This window comes from Thalia democratica, unplaced genomic scaffold (assembly GCF_965202585.1).
Source record: "Thalia democratica unplaced genomic scaffold, ktThaDemo2.hap1.1 HAP1_SCAFFOLD_259, whole genome shotgun sequence".
NCBI lineage: Eukaryota > Metazoa > Chordata > Thaliacea > Salpida > Salpidae > Thalia > Thalia democratica.
The window spans coordinates 62,635-79,510 of NW_028139372.1; the positions used below are offsets into that span (position 1 = coordinate 62,635).

Consider the following 16,876-nt stretch of genomic DNA (forward strand, 5'->3'; position numbering starts at 1 on the left):
TCAAAGGGTTGTTTTAGTAAATTTTTAAGAAGTTTGTAATAAAGTTGTTAACAAATTACGATATGTATCTGTATGTATCATATATTGAAGTAAAGCTATAGTTATAGTACATTTTATAAAAAGACTTTCGTGAAAAATAAACACCTTTTACTATATAACTGTACTATCTTTTAAAACATTTAGGAGGTTACTGCTAATAAGTATCTGATTAAAAAATTTTGCTACAGTAAATAACTATAAAGTATATTTAAAAAAATAATGCATACTGCATACTTTTTCACAACAAATTTCGATTCATTGTGTCTTAAAATTTTTATTTCTTAGTAGCCGTACAACAAAACTGGTTGGTAAACATTTATCAAAGCTTTTGGATACAATATAATAAATGTATTACAATAATTTCTTAACATGGTATTAAATATTTAGCTAAAATTCGTATGATCATAGTAGTTATATAACTGTTTATTAAAGTTGAACTTGAATAACATCATAGTAAATACCATTAGATATAACTAAATACCTAGCTAGTTGCTTGTAAATCGTTTTATATTTTTAGTCCTAACATCTTGAAATACTTTAAAAAAAATTATATGACCATAAAATTTTAATTTTGAAGAAACAAAAATTTATTAAGCATTCTGTTTTTAGATACCATAGCAACATCAAAGTTCTGACAACTCAAGAGCATAATCGCTTATCGCTAGGATATAAAACAAACATTGTAAATTTACTGCTTAAGAGAATTTATTTGTGATAACCCTTTATGAATTGTAAAACTTTTAACAAAAAATCTTTATTCTTATTAACTTTTATGAATTTTGTTCAAATTAAATAGTAATTTCAGTTATATCATGTATTAAATGATAATAATATATATTTAAAATGTTAGTTACTGTTAGAGTATAGCTGAAAGCTTAATAGAATAATCAAGTTCCAGTTAGAATTTTTTCGGTCTAATCTAATACTTTAATAGAATTAAGCACTGAGTCAATAATTATTAAAAAAAGACTATTTAAATTATATTAACAAAATTACCAAATGTTAGTTAAAGGTTTTTTAAAAAATATTAAAAAAAAAAAATCCAAAAAAGTGAAGGTAAGTTGATAAAGATTAGTAATTTAGTAAATAAGAATAGTGTTGATAAAGTATTACATTTTAATGGTCAAACATAATTCCTAAATATAACATTTGACAAGCACCCACGTATATTTGCTTTAAAATTCAAAATAGAGATATAAATAAAAGATACAGTTTAAATATTATTTTCAGATATATGATTTAAAATGGATGTTTAAAACATCTTTTTCTAGTTCAAATAGTTAGTCTACTAAATTAAAAAACTTATCAAGTAAAGTTTTATTTTGTTTTTTGGATTAAATTTTATGACAAATGAAAAATAGAAAAGTCTATTCAAACTGTTTTTTTTTTAAAGGTGTTAAACTTTTATTAAGTCTTAAAATAATTAAATTAAGAAAAAAAAACACAACGTATCATTTAATCGTTACTTTTAAATAAATAAATGTTTTTCCGTTTAACTAACATTTAAAAAAAGCCTAACTTTTTTTTAAAGAATCATCATACTATTTTAATTTCATTAAAAACGCTTTTAAACACTTTTAGAAAGCAGTTTGAAATGCACAACAAAAACGACTCTGGCATGCTAATTATTAATTAGGACTTCCCCAGACTTGAAAATCAAACACTTGAAATAATTTTGAAAATTAACGGTTGGTTGAGCAGCTGCTAGGTTTAGTAACATTTTGGTTTAACTAAATCACGATCATGTTTTTGCTGGTAAACTAATCTCTAAAGTAACAAGCTTTTTGTGGAATGTCTTACCCTGCTATCATAATTGACAAGTAAGCACGTTGTGACTAAATTTTTAATTATATACAGGTTGCCACTTTACCTGGAAACCTGGAAAACCTTGAAAAACCTGGAATTTGAGAAATTTTGAAAAAAAACCTGGAATTTTGAACAAAAATCACTTAAAACACCTGGAATATTAACAATTTTCACACATTTAGTAGTAAAATTTCGATTTAGTAGTTTGAGAACCAAACATTTTGAGCATTTTTCTGTTGTTCAATGCACTATTAAACAAATAAAAGCATGCAATTTGACTCAAAAAGTTTATCTAACAAATAAAAAATTATTGTCATCATAAAATTTTTTTTTATTAAAAAACATTTTTAAATTAACTTTATAGTGTCTTTTAAATGTTTATATACTATTTAACACAGTTTCTTACCTTTAAATTAACTCTAAGCTATAAATAAACCCAAAAATTTGTACTTTTAAAAACCTGGAACCTTTTTTGAAAAAACGAGTGGCAACCCTGTGTATAGTAATATTTTTTTAACAACATAAATTAATTTTTTAAACATTTTTATGTTAAGGTTTGATAACATTTTGAAATAAACTAAAACACCATCATGTTTTTGCTAGTAAACTATTTTTTGAAGTATATATGGAATGTCTTACCCTGCTATTATAATTGACAAGTAAGAACATTGTGACTAAATTTTAAGTAATTTAATAATTTTTTGCAAATAATATTTACTTATAATTTTTTAAACGCTTTATATTACAGTGGTATAAACTTGCAACATTAAGCGTTTTCATGACAAAAGCAAGTGTGTTACATATAGTGTAATTTTACATGCATCTATAATATTTCACTTTCAATAACAGGGTTGCCACACACTCAGAGAACTCAGGGAATCTCAGGGAATTTTCAAACTGTAGAAAATCTCAGGGAAACTCAGGGAATTTTGGCGTTTTTCTTTTAACTCAGGGAAACTCAGGGAAGTTTAGATTTTTTCTCTAAATTTCAGGGAAATTTTTTTCTAGATCTAGAATGAGGTTTAGTTAATCCAGTTTCAATATTTTGTTCAAAAGTAGTAATTTTTATTATTTAAGTGGTTATTTAGAATTTTTTTAGCCTTGCGGCTAGTTCTTCAATATTCTTAGTATTAACATTGTAGTTTTTTAAGTTTTAAATTTATGTTTACTTAAGTAAAATCAAACAGTTTAGAGAAATTAAAGTTGTTGTTAACTATTCATTGAAAAGTTCTAATAAACTTTTTATTTTTAGTTACTTATGTAGTTTAAAAAACACTATGTTGTACTATTAATTCTTATTTTTTAAATAATAAAGTTATTTGTTATTTGTTTACAACTACTTGTTTTCAGTAAAAAAAATTAAAATGAATGCAGATTAGTGTTGTATTACTTTTGTTAAGAAAATAGAGGTTAAATTTTTGTTTATAAATAATAATTTCAAAAGTAGTAGCAGTAATGGTAATTAATTTTTTAGTGTGAATGTTTTAATATACTTTACAACTTTTTTGCAGATTTAATTTAAAAGCTTTTTTAAGTATTATGAGTAAATACAGTTTAAAACCTTGTTTAAAAAAAGTTGGCTTAACCATGAAGACTTCAAAGATTGGTTACTTGAGGATGTAGACAAAGAGAAGTTTAAATGTAAGTGGTGTGGTGATGATACACCAATGGCCTTATCCAACATGGGTATAAGGACATTGAAATCGCACAGTATATCGAAAAAACATCTTAAATTGAAAGCCTCTAAGAGTAAAAATAATGCAATTACTTCTTATTTTGGTGGTGCTAATAGTTCAACTAGTATATCAGCTGCAACTTCTTCAACTGTTGCTGAAATTTATTGGGCTCTCAAGTGTACCAAAGAAAACTGGTCAGGCAACTCTTGCGATAATAATAACACTTTATTCACTACCATGTTTCCTGATAGTGAAATTGCAAAAAAGTTCTGCATGAATAGAACCAAATATTATATATAACAAACTTTGGTATAGCCCCTTTTTTTAAAGATGTCTTAAAAAAAAACAGTTTTGAGCTTGTCTTTTTATTCCATTTCATTTGATGAGTGTTTCAATAAAATCTTGCAAAAAACTCAACTAGATTTTGGTGGTGAGATACATGAAGAAAAAAAAAGTACACTGTCAATATTTTACAAATACAACAAAAAGCATACACATACAACCTTCCTTTTATTATTAAAGAAGAAAAATGAGAATGAGGTATTAATAGTTTGTGTTAGAAGAGAAATTTTTTTTTAAGATTTGAAAAATACTCAGGGAAACTCAGGGAAATTTAAGGTTACTCAGGGAAATTTTTGGTCACTCAGGGAAGATTTTTTGGCTCAAATAGTGGCAACCCTGCAATAACTTAAACTAAGGATTAGCATTAATAAAGGAATTAGTCCTGGACAAGACATTAAACGGTATATGTGGTGTGCAACACAATAACCAAAAAGTTATTTTGTTCACCTGGTTTGAGAACCAAACATTTTGAGCATTTTTTTGTTGTTCAATGCACTATTTAACAAATAAAAGCATGCAATTTGGAGAATACTCACAATAAAAACCACAAAGTGTGGACAAATCATGAAGTTCAAGTCCCCAAGCAAGTAATCACTGAAGCTTCAACAAAAAAATCAAATTAACAATTCAGCCATGTGGTCATTAAATTTTAAAAATATAAACTTCTTAAATTCTTAAAGTTTAAAAAAAAGTTTACATCATAATATGTAGTTTTGCTTAAAATACTACCCAATTAGTTTTTCAAATAAGTTTTGTTGTGTGGCCTGATGGTTTGGGAGTCCTAATTATTGCTTTGGAAACTCTCTGAATTTAACATTACAAGGTAGTTGCCATAAATACAATAGAGGAAGTTTTTTTTTTCTATCCAAACTAAGTGCATAAGAAAATTAATGCTAATTTTATAACTAATTTTCTTAAAAAAAGGTTACTAATACTATTAGCAAAGCATTTATTTAGCAGTAAAATTAAATATTATCATAAACATAACTGTGAAGTAAAGCAAATTAGCATAGTATAATTGTTATTAGAAGATACTATAAAAAGGTGTTGGAACAAAATAAGGTTATATGCTTAGTTTATACTTAATGTTAAAAGCTTTCAAAATTATACTGAAGTCAAGATAATTTTTTTAAGTTATAGACACATTTTTTTAAGTTATAATATAAAACTAAAATATTTTACTTTAAACAAGTTAGATTACTTTAAACATAAAAGTAGAAACACTTTTACTGTGAACAACGAGTTAATTTATACATAAACTTTAACAAATATATATTAAAACTACTTTTGTTTGGACTCTATGATAGGACTCTAGGATTTGTCTTGTCAATAGGTTTAACAACATTACTATTAAGTTAAAGTTGTATGACTTTTAACTAAAACAAATGTGCAAATAAAAATCATGTAAGCAAAAAGTTTTTCAATGAAATACAAACTATAAAAGTTATAAGAAGCAATTATTTAATGCACAATATTGTTTTTTTTATGAAAGTATATTCTATATTATAAAATAAGCTAACCGTTAGTAAGTTATTTTTATGTTAATTCTATTTAGATTATTTTGGTCTTGAAATCTGAAGTTTTAAATTTACAAATATACCCTAGAAAATTAAAAAAGACACTTACTTTTTTTAACACATATCTCTTTAAAATAATTTAAAATTATGCAACATGCTGAAAATGATTTTTGGAGGTAAGCTAGAAAAAGTGTACATTTTCAGTTAATTATGTATTTGTTTTAGTATTTTAAATTTGCTCAAATTCAGTTTGTTGAAATTTTTTCAAATAGATTATAAACAAATTGTTTTGTTAAAATTTCACAAATTTTAAAATAATTATCAATCAAGTTTTTTCTTGCTTTTTAAAATCCCACAATTTACAACAATAAACAACCTGCAATTAAAGTATGAAATTCTGTTATGATTTAAAACTATATAATGTATACTATTCTTTTGGCTTTATTTAAATTTTAAAAATTATTATACTTAAAGTTTTAATATATTTAAGTCAATTTCAATAACTATATAAATTCAACAGTTATGAATTACATTTAAAAAGTTATTTTTATGTATAAAAAGAAAATGTTTATTTTTACAAAGGCTAGACATTGAGACATACATTTTTTTACCACAAAACATTTAAGTAAAAAATTAAAACACAGCATAATATATTGATATATAAAATAAAAATTATTACTGAATTAGTTTTTTACATTAACATATGACATTTGACCTGGTGGCATAGGGGTCCTAATAATATTTTATTATAACTACAGCTTTTATTCACTTTTACAAAAAAACTTTTTTCAGATCAGAAAGAGACAAGAGAAAACTGCACAAGCTTGAAAACAGACTCAGAGACCAGGAGAAAGTATCAAACAAGTTGCTAAACAGAAGTTTTGAAGTTAGTTTACATGTTTGATGTTTCTTTTAGTTTGCTTGTTGTTTTATATGAAACTAATAAAATTTTTAACTTTCTATATTAAGAAGATAATGTCTGATACATAATATTACAGATTAAACATTTAAAAAAAAAACATAAATTTTTTCCTTGATTGTTAAGAAATACCAAAGTAGTTTACAAATTTTTATTTAGTTTAAAAGTATCTAAAAATGTTGTCCCATTAGTACTGTGCAATGTATCATTACGAATATGTAAATTAACAATGAAAAGTTATCAGATTACCCACTGTTTATTTTTCTAAAATAATTTTTCACAGTTAGAAGACCAACTAAAAGGAAGTATGACGTCACAAGCAATCAACGGAGCGTGGAACGATCACGTCATCAGTATGACGTCACAACTGAGAGAGCTGTCATCAGAAGTTGAAAACATGAAGCAGCAGGTTTGATTTTTCAATATAATGCGTTTTTAAAACTTAACTTTTTGACATATAGTTTGGGTGCACAATGTAAGGTTTTATAGTTAAGAGTAATAGATATCTTATTAAAAAAAATATATGTTGATTATTAAGTTGACCTTTGGTAAATTTTTATAATTTGTGGACACAGTAAAATTTCATGTGAATTTGAAACAATATTTTTTGTTGTCAACTTATATTTGTTTTGAAATTAACAATTTTTATGAAACTTACCATTTATAATAAAACTAAAATGCTTTATCAAAACAATTATTTTTTAATTGTGTCTTAAAAGTGATATTTTTAAACACACATTTTTGCAACTAAAAACACTTATTACTCTTAAATTTTTTGTTTAAGTATTGAAATTTCATTCCTTTATTGGGAAACTTTATTTAATTGTTAAATTCATACAGTTTATTTTTTTATAAAACTGGTTTGTATAAAACTATATATATGTTTTGTAAACCTTACTTTTTGATAGAAATTTAAAAAAAGTTTTAAGTTTTTAGAACTATGTTCAAAGTTTTTATTAAATATTTTTTTTACTGACAAATAAATAAATATGCTGACTTTAGCTTTACTATGTATACTATATGAATGGTTGGAATTTATAGTTTAGAACAATATTTTAAGGTATAAAACAATAATAATTTACAGTCAGTATAAGTTTTTCAGTTATTTTTACTACAATTTTTGTTATTAGTACAACTTTCTTAAAAAATACATACACTAAAGTAATGTTTAAAAAGTTGTTTTTTTCCAATTGTATTAAGTATTATATCTATTCATTCATTTTTGAAGTATGTATGTTTTTACAATACATGCTGTTTGGATAGAGCTTCAATATTATTAAAGTTTAATACAATTGAAAAGGTTTGGTCTGTTTATTTAGCACATAAAATGTTCATTGTTGTCATTTATTTACATGGATATATTGACTTTTGTTTTCTTACTGGTTTTCAATTGATTTTTAACTTTTATTTTTAGTTTATAACATTTTATTCTAAATGGTTAAGTGAAAACTTTTTTTGTTTAATATTGTATAAAATGTGACGTGTTTACAAAACTTTAAAAAATAATATGACTTAACTTTTACTAAATATTTTGTTGCCTATTATTTGATAATTATATAATGTTTTGTTATATATGATTTTGCATTATTATGATCTTGTTCCGTTTTAAGCTCTTCAATAAATTTAGTTTTATTAACTTAATTCATAATATAAAAGTATAAGGTAAACTTATATTCATTTTCGTACAGTGATTTTAAATCGAACATTATACTGTTGATTATAAGACCTATTTTTCTATCTAGTATACTTTTCAATTGTTTTAGTTTCAGTTCTTCAAAAGTTTAACATTTAATAGAAGCTCTATGAAAGTCATTAAATAATTTGATGATATATACTTTTTAAATACTTTTATCAAAAATAAATAACATTATAAGAGAATGTAAGTAAGTTATTTTTCAAGAGTATACAAACTAACAAACGAGCCATAAGTGCTACTAAAAAACATAAACTGTTTCTAAACTGTAATTATTGTATGTAAAATGTTCATTATAATCAAACAGATAGCAGTAGCAAATTTGAACGAGCAGCAATATACACAACAAGCGATTGGAAATGTTCAGCAAGCAACAACACAAGGAGTATCTGATCTAAGGGGGAGAGTTGTAAGGTTATTTGATTTATTTTAATATTAGTCATTAGCTACTAAATAAAAGTTTATCAGGTCTAAGGGAAAGAGTAGTAAGATAAAATATTTAATATCAGTATAAGGCACGCAGGGAGTATTTGACCTTAGATGTAGAGCTAAAAGGTGAATAAAATATTTATTTGTTAATATATGGTAACAACACAGATAATTTAGATCTAAAGGTGAAGAGTTTTAGATTATATGTTTAACTGAGTCGCACAAATATTTTTTTATAAAGTAAGGTAATTACACAAGGGTTTCTGATTTGATGTAGAGAGTCGTAAGGTAATCTCAGGGTTACCACACACTCAGGCTATCCAAGATAGTTTTTGTAAGTCAACTAAGACTAATTTAAACTTTTTTGGGGTTTAAAAAAATCAAGCTAGTTTTTACTATATTTTGTTAAATTTTAAGTAGATTTAAATCTAAATGTTATTGTAATTATCTGGTTAAAATCATAAAGGTTTCAAAAATTTATATAATAAGTAATGTTGTCTCCTAAATGTTAGCTTGATATTGAACTTAGCTTAATAGTTTTGATACTATGTAAAAACTACAATTTTTACAAAACTCTTAATAATAAGAGTAAGATAAATAATATATTTATACATCTGTTCAGATGTGACACAAACATAGCGCAACTAGCACAAGAAATGAGAGCAATCAACAGAAAAACAATCCAAGATACAGATAGGTTACACCAACTAGCAGACAGCAGTATTGAAAAAACTAAATCCATGCAGCAACAGGTAATATTAATATTTTTTAGTTTATTTCTGTGAGTTTATAATAATTTGTTGGTTGTTTTATATTTTTAAAATTTACTGTTGTTACTTTATTGTTTGTTTTATTAAAAATGTTATACATTTGTTATTGAAAAGACCAAGTATTTGGTCAATCAGGTTGTTACGTGATTATTCTAAACCTTATTTAACAATTAGAATAATTTTTAAAATTACTTTAAAAATTTATGACTATAGATATTTAATCTTATAGCTCACTTCTCAAGTTATAAACCATTAGTTTTATAATATATTTAGACACTACACTATATTATATATTTTAGTTTTATAACAAACCTTTTTATATTAATTTTCAATCTTGTATTTCTTAATTTATTATTAAATAATAAAATGCGTTGTAAAATGTAAACATTACTATTTAATTTTTATTACTTTTGACCTCGTTAAAATTTTAAAACTTACCCTAAAAAGAAACACTTTAAAAAGTTTAGATTGTTATATTTGAATATAATTCTCAAAAAAAATTCAAACCATTTAAGATAGAAGTTTCTTGAAATAGTTTTACTACGAAATATTAATCTAAGATGGATATATTATCAAGAAGGATGGATAAATTGTTGAACGAGCAAGAACATAAAATAACCCAAGTAGAGGGCAGTTCTTCTCAACAGTTGGAACATATTGATCTCAGAATGAAAGTTTGTTCTAATACCTTAAATTTAAATTCGAAGTTTTGTAGATTTTATTTAAAATGAATTAATTATGTTTCCATGCCCCAAAAACTTCATTAGATAAAATTGAAATTTATGCTAGTAAAATTCATAAAAATGTATTTTTAAAATAAACTAATTATCAAGTTTTCAAAACTCATAAATATTCGAGTACTATTTTTTCCTCATAGCTAAAGTTACCAATAAATTTCACATTTTATACTTGTATCTAAATGCTAAAACATTTATTACCTTCAAATAGATACCTTGTATAGTGAGATTAAAAATTCTGATTTTACTTAGGTATTTCTATTTAATGTTGTTGATTGTCTTAGATAAATACGTTATAAACTAATTGATATTTAAAGTTTTATGAATATGTCAGACTTATTATGTAAAAGCTATTTAGCCACCTTAACTGTATAGAAATAAACACGGATTACTTTTTTTCAACTCTTAAGTAATATTTTTCTTTTTGTTATATTGTTAACTAATACACAGGCAATAATAGAGGATGTCAGAATGCAAATTGACAGCAACAAAAAGTTATCAGAATCTGAAAGATCAAGACTGGAACAGCAAATGAGCAATTTACTACAACTAAGTACTCAGAATATCAATAATAAACAGGTAACAAACTTGTTAAAATTTATTACATTTTAGTACACAAAATATTAATTGTAAGCGGGTAAAGATTGCCACAACTTACTACACAAAAATTTAATAATAAACAAGTAATTTTGCTCCGACTTTATAAACAGAATATTAATAACAAAAAAGTAAGTTTTCTACAATTAAATACAGAGAATATAAATAATAAAGGTTTAAATTTGTTACAACTGAGCACCCAAAATATTATATATAAATAGGTTGTAAGTTACCCAAGCTTGTTGTATTAGTCTAATTAAAATACTAATAACTTTATGTTAGTTTAAGTTGTTATTTTTAAAAACATGTTCAAAACTTAAAAGATAAATAAGTTTTTCTGTCAAATACTTAGTTTTAAAAAGGTTTTAGCTCAATAATAAATTCGTGGTATCTGTTAATATAAATTTAAGTTTTAAATAAGTTTATATTATTATTGAAATATCAAAAATTAGCTAATTTAAATAACTGTAACTAGTCAAAAATAATTTGTGCTATGACTGGTCGGTTATATTTATGCTTTGTTGTTAACTTAAGTTTGTATCACAATTTTGTAAATAACAACATCATATTAGTTAATTTTATTTTATATTACTACGTAATGATATGATAAAAGTTGACTAATATGATATATTTTTAATCACTATAATTTAAAATTATTCCATTAGGAAGTTTTTGAGTCTCGGATGAATGAAAGAATGCGAGTGTTGGAAAAATACTTGGAAGAAAATAAAAATGATGTGAATAAAATTCGGTATGACTTGGAAAAAAGTAACAAGAACGACCAAGTTCTAGATAGGTTTAAATTAAATTTTACTTTTCAATATTTAACTTAACATTTGTTTTAAAGATTTTTTGAATTTTACTAATTTAGTTATATGATGCTTGGTAAGTTCAACATTTGATAGTAAAATAAATACACATGAAGATATTTTGAAATCTGTAAAATACGTTAAAATTTTGTGGGAAAGATTTTCAATGATATACACTTCTGTAATGTACAAGAGAAACAAAATAAAAATGTTATTAATTATAAGTATGGACAAATAATGTTTCAGTCATAAATTAAAAATGTTCTTATATCTAATAGAATCTAAAAATGTATAATAAAAGTTATAAATCAACTTTTTCCCACTGAAACTACACCTGAGACTATAACCAAACTGAAGATTTATGTTTTTGTTTTATATTTTAATATCAAAGTCGCAGTTTTGTGAAAATCTAATAAATCACAAACTTATTATATAGTTACTTGTTTTATCATCACTAACACTAAAAATGTATCTAAAACTTTCATTTTATTTACAGAGTAGGGGATTTCCAAGCAAACATAGAGGGCGAAATGGCTAAACTGAAGCGTGAATACAGGGAAGGCTTCAGTTCGCTGAAGGAGAGTATAAATGCTACTAACAGGTTGACTGACACAAAATTCAAGTTGTTCAAAGAAAAAGTTAACAAAGATCTCAAGAGAACCTTGAATAACTTGCAATAAATTATTTAATAAGTGAAATACTAGAATAAACTTTTATAGTTTACAATAATTTTTGTCTAACAAAATTTCAAAGGTTTTTATTGTGTTATTTAAATTTCTTTTCACATCTAATTTAGTTTAACACATCTACTAAATTACCAAAAGATGCTTTCAAAATAATGAATAAATTGAGTGGTTAAAAAAATAAATAAAAGTTAAAATCAGTTAGACACTTTCACGGAATTAATTATATTGTAATTGTCAAATCTTTATTCAACTTTAATTCACTTTTAAGGTTATAAAAAGCCTATTTTTTTAAACAGTATGTTTTTCAAAGGTATGTAATATTAAGGATGTTTCTTACGTACTAACTTAAACTATTTGTGTCTTAAAATTCTATTTTGTCACTGTGTATATAAAAATGTGCTTCAAAAGTAATTATGTGCCTTGTTTTTATGATAACATGTATAACAAATTGAACTTTGTTAAATTAATTGTGATTGAAAGTTTATATGATGTTTTGTGTGTTTCTTATTTTATTTTAAAATCACGCTTTCTATTTTTAATTTCTTATTTATGTTGCTTTACTTTACTAATTGTGATCTATTTTGAAAATTTGCTTTAAGGTTTTAACCTAAACATACTTTATGAGTTTTATTTTTATTATTTTAACATAACTCACTTTTAAAATTAATAGTTTCGTATCACTGAAAAACATTTCCTCAAAGTTGTACTTTATTTTTCATACTATATGCCTTTTTAGCGTTTTATCTACAAATAAATAAAGTTTTGTATGCATAAGCACAACTTAAATCGTCGATTCTTCTTAAAAAACTGTTATTTTAATCTTATTCATGTCTGATATTTTTCTCAAAAATAAATTTTGTACGTACAATCTTAATTCGTATTAATATGATATATTATAACTTTTTTTTTATTGTGTTCATAATCTTGTTTTTTTTTTCAATAAATAGATCGTTAGCCTAAAAAAAATAATGTTCATAGAAGTATTTTGTTTTACTTAATATGGATTTAGTTTTTAGAAAGCCTAGTTTTAACCTCTTAAAATTTTTAAAATAAGTTAGATTAACTTAGAAATACTTTTGGTATTGCATTATTAATTGAAAAATGAATATTTCTTAAATTCTACAAAATTCAATTAAAAGAGATATAAAACATTTTTATTGAGTATTTTTAAATTACAAAGTTAAAAACTTAAATTGTTTTTTTAGTATGTATTCTACATAAATAAAAAACAATTTAGTTTTTTACATAATATTATTTATCATATTTGTCATTTAAATTAAATACCAATATTTTGCTTATCACCACTCTATAATGTTGATAAAATGATATTAGTTAAAACTATTTGTCATTAAAACTATAATAAATTGACTGATTTTTCTAAAAAGAAATATGTTTTACTTTAAAAACGCCCTGTTACTATCTACAGTATGTGATTTAACTTTAAATATTGAAATGAATATTTATTTAAGATATAGCACAATTTATAAAATTTATTACAAAATATTAAACAAAAAAAAATGATTGCAAATGTTACGCTGTTTAAAAATGCAATAATTATACATTTAAGAAAATATAAGTTACAAAATTTTCAGTATAAAGAAAAAACTCAAGCATGTTTTTTAATTAAATATTAAACTAAAATTCTAGTAAAAGAAAACTTTTTTTTTAACAACAGCTCTTGAACAAAAATTCGAAATAAAAGCAATACACTACAGTTGAACAATGATTTAATAGATACAAAAAAGGAATAAAGAGATGTAATTAATACAAACTAAATTTTTCAAATTAAATTAAATAAAAAAATGAAGTATTTGTTTTTGTTGTAATTATATATCTCAATCGTATATACATAGTTAAAGCATACAGCTTTTATACATTGAAAAAATGTTTAAGTTTTTTTTTAAATGATTTTTGTTAAAATATTTGTATATTTGTAGAAATTAAACTAAAAACAAAAGCTTCGCATTAAAAGTTTAAGCTTTTAATATTTGTTTCTTTTTTATTTATTGTAAACAAGCTGTTAAAATGTTTATCATAAATTACTGTTTGTGTTTGTTAAATTCTTAAGTATATTTAACAAAAAATTTAGTTAGTGTTTTAAAATACAACATTTATTGAATCAAAAATTGCTTCAAGAAGCTTAATTATAAACTGAATGGTAAAAGTGTGTGAAATAGAATACACCTTTTTTAAAAATAATTCAAAATTTTAATTAAAGCAAGCAAACTTAAAAAGTAAGAGAAAACTAAACTTAAAACTTTACAAATATCATTCTAGTCTGTATAATTACTATCAAAATAAACAAAATTAAGAAATATTTACAACTTAACAAAATTTAAATTAGCGTTTTTCACACCTCCAACCTTATTCTCATAAAGATCGTACAACGGACTTTTATTCACATTCACTTCATCATTCAAAACATCAACTTTGTTCTTCTTCACATTACTCTTAATCTTCTTACCATGTTCCTTGTTCTTGTAGTGCAGATCTTTCTTTTCCTCCTTGTTAGGAGACCCCTCTTCGACGGATGAGGATTTTGTAGACGATTGTGAGTAGGACGATGAATAGCTCTTCTTTCTGTACATCTCCACCTTCCTCGTTCTAGTGAAAGATGTCCATGATTCGGATAACCGAGGACCGCATAATGGAAGTTTGGAAATCATATCGGATATTGTGTTGGCCCACAGTTTTCTTGCCACTTTGTTGCGGATACAGAACAAGTAGAACATCACTAAACCCTGTGAATAGTGTTATTTAGTTGGAAAAACTCATTTTCTTACTATACGTCCTAAGAAAACTTGACTTTTTTGATATACTTAATTTCAATTATAAAACAATAATGCCTGTTTATACTGAGAATGAAAAAAGGAATGTGATGTGTCTATAACCAGTTTGTAACTTAACTTGTGGCTTGAAAAACACTAACCAATAAGTTTTTCTTTGTAAACTTGTTATTAGATCAAAGTTTTATAAACAAAACAAAATAATTTTTTTAACCAAGAATATAAAAATTAACAAACGGAACTTTTTTTTTAAAGTTTGCATCTTACAAGTCTAATAAATGATCAAAAAATAAGTAAAGTTTTATAAATATATAAAAGTTATAATTTTCTACTAACCTGTGCAGATATTAGTGTTGAGACTACATAAGAAACAGCAGTTGTTAGTTGGGGTATGTCCCCCAATAAATCCACGGGTATAGCCACCACCCACACTAGACCCAATAAAAATGTCACCGTGAAAATTATTGAAACTTGTCTCACTGGCTTCATCTGTCCGTGGCTTGATGCTTTTCTTATCTGAGTTTTATTTTTCATGAAACTTATAGTTTTAGTAGATTAATTAAAACGCAAGAAATTAAAAATTATTACAAACGAAAGTTTTAATGCTCTTATTTTATTTATTAATAGTGTTGATTTAACTTCTGAACGGGTTATCTAACTTTAAACTTTAAAAATGAAAAATTTTTTAGTTGTAAACAAAATTAGTTGTTTAGCTACTTTTCATACACAGCTATTCACAAATGTCAGCCACATTGCAAAAATAACTAGAAACAGTTAAACAACTATTCTTAGAAAACTTATAAGAGCTCAGCTTACTTATACTACGTAATTTAGGTTATAAGTTTTTAATGTTGTGAATAAAGCTACAAAACGATAAAACATTTATTAATTGCGTTTCAAAAAAAACATAGTATGTTTATAAAAACTATAACTTAGAAACTCTGCTCCAAGATTTAAACATTTCAATAGTAAAGAACTTGTTACCACAAAACAGAAATGCTCACAATATTTTTGCTAACGAAATTCCCAAAAGTTTGAAGATATGCTTTTTTAATTAAACTAATATTATTTATATGGTTTTACATTGTAAAGAAATGTAGATACTGTTCAAACATTTATTTACTCCAACCTTTCTCCTTCCCCAAGTGATGCTCCTTACAACCAGCAAACAGATCAGCGTATTCGTCCCTGCTACGATTCCCTGAATAGTGAAATATCCGAAATACAGGGTATTTCCCTTTATCCAGCAGAAATCTGATGACACGTAGTGAGACTTGTACACTGCTTCCTCTATTTAGTATTTGAAAATATAATTTTTAACTGTTCTAATTTTTTGTTTTAAACCTCTAACATTTTTAAGGAACACTTTGCAAGAATGCAAAAAAATATAATTATACTCGAACATTTTTTTAACTAAACATGTTTACTAAACTAAATCTTTTAAAATCAATATAACTTAAGTATTTTTTACATTGTACTTTAATTTTCGCTCATGATTATCTTTATAGATGATAAGTTCAATGAAGTTTTTTTAACTGTACTTGCCTAAAAATTAGATAAACGTTTATTTTGTTTTATCTACGCTGACTTATTACTTAAATAGAGCTTAAAACTTTTAGAGTTTATAAAAATCAAAAATTTTTGTTTTCGTTACTATAAACAGTATTATAATTAAAAATTAAACTGTATCCGTGGAGTATGATTCGATAACCAAAATTTGTTTTTGTGCACCTGGTCCATAGATTAAACTTTTTAAGTCGTTTTTTTTTGTCGTTTAATATTAACTTATGTGCTTTAAGTGCGCTTTTATAGTGTTTGTAAATTTAGAATTTACTTAGTTTTCATAAATTATGTAAGTTTGTTGTTTAGTTTTTCAACTACAATTTTTTTTTACTAAATGATGCCCTTTACAACTTAGTTTTAAAGAATTTAGTTGTTTTCAAAACAAATCTAATTAACATATTTTTTTTCGCTTCATTTAACTTAGCTGATTTTAGTGGCTTGATAAAAAAACAAACTTAAAAAAGTAGACCTCAACTTTATACATATAAAAGAAGAGCGTAGTTTTAC

General features: G+C 24.2%; 1 protein-coding gene across 1 annotated transcript; it reads left to right on the forward strand.

Moving 5' to 3' along the window:
* Positions 1 to 1,752: 1,752 nt before the first annotated feature.
* On the forward strand, positions 1,753 to 12,030 carry LOC145846068 (protein FAM81A-like). Its single transcript, XM_082952990.1, has 9 exons — positions 1,753 to 1,859; positions 6,173 to 6,266; positions 6,583 to 6,708; positions 8,300 to 8,406; positions 9,044 to 9,173; positions 9,752 to 9,865; positions 10,379 to 10,507; positions 11,191 to 11,321; positions 11,831 to 12,030. The coding sequence occupies exons 1-9, from the start codon at positions 1,831 to 1,833 to the stop codon at positions 12,012 to 12,014; spliced, it is 1,044 nt and encodes a 347-aa protein (XP_082809116.1). The 5' UTR covers positions 1,753 to 1,830; the 3' UTR covers positions 12,015 to 12,030.
* The last annotated feature ends 4,846 nt before the right edge of the window (positions 12,031 to 16,876 follow it).

What these genes read in the sequence shown, in the direction of transcription:
- LOC145846068 (XM_082952990.1), top strand. Translation starts at nt 1,831, where the DNA reads ATGTCTTACCCTGCTATCATAATTGACAA. An exon ending in AGAATATCAATAATAAACAG is followed by an intron (nt 10,508 to 11,190) that starts GTAACAAACTTG and finishes TTATTCCATTAG; the next exon opens with GAAGTTTTTGAGTCTCGGAT. An exon ending in AACGACCAAGTTCTAGATAG is followed by an intron (nt 11,322 to 11,830) that starts GTTTAAATTAAA and finishes TTTTATTTACAG; the next exon opens with AGTAGGGGATTTCCAAGCAA.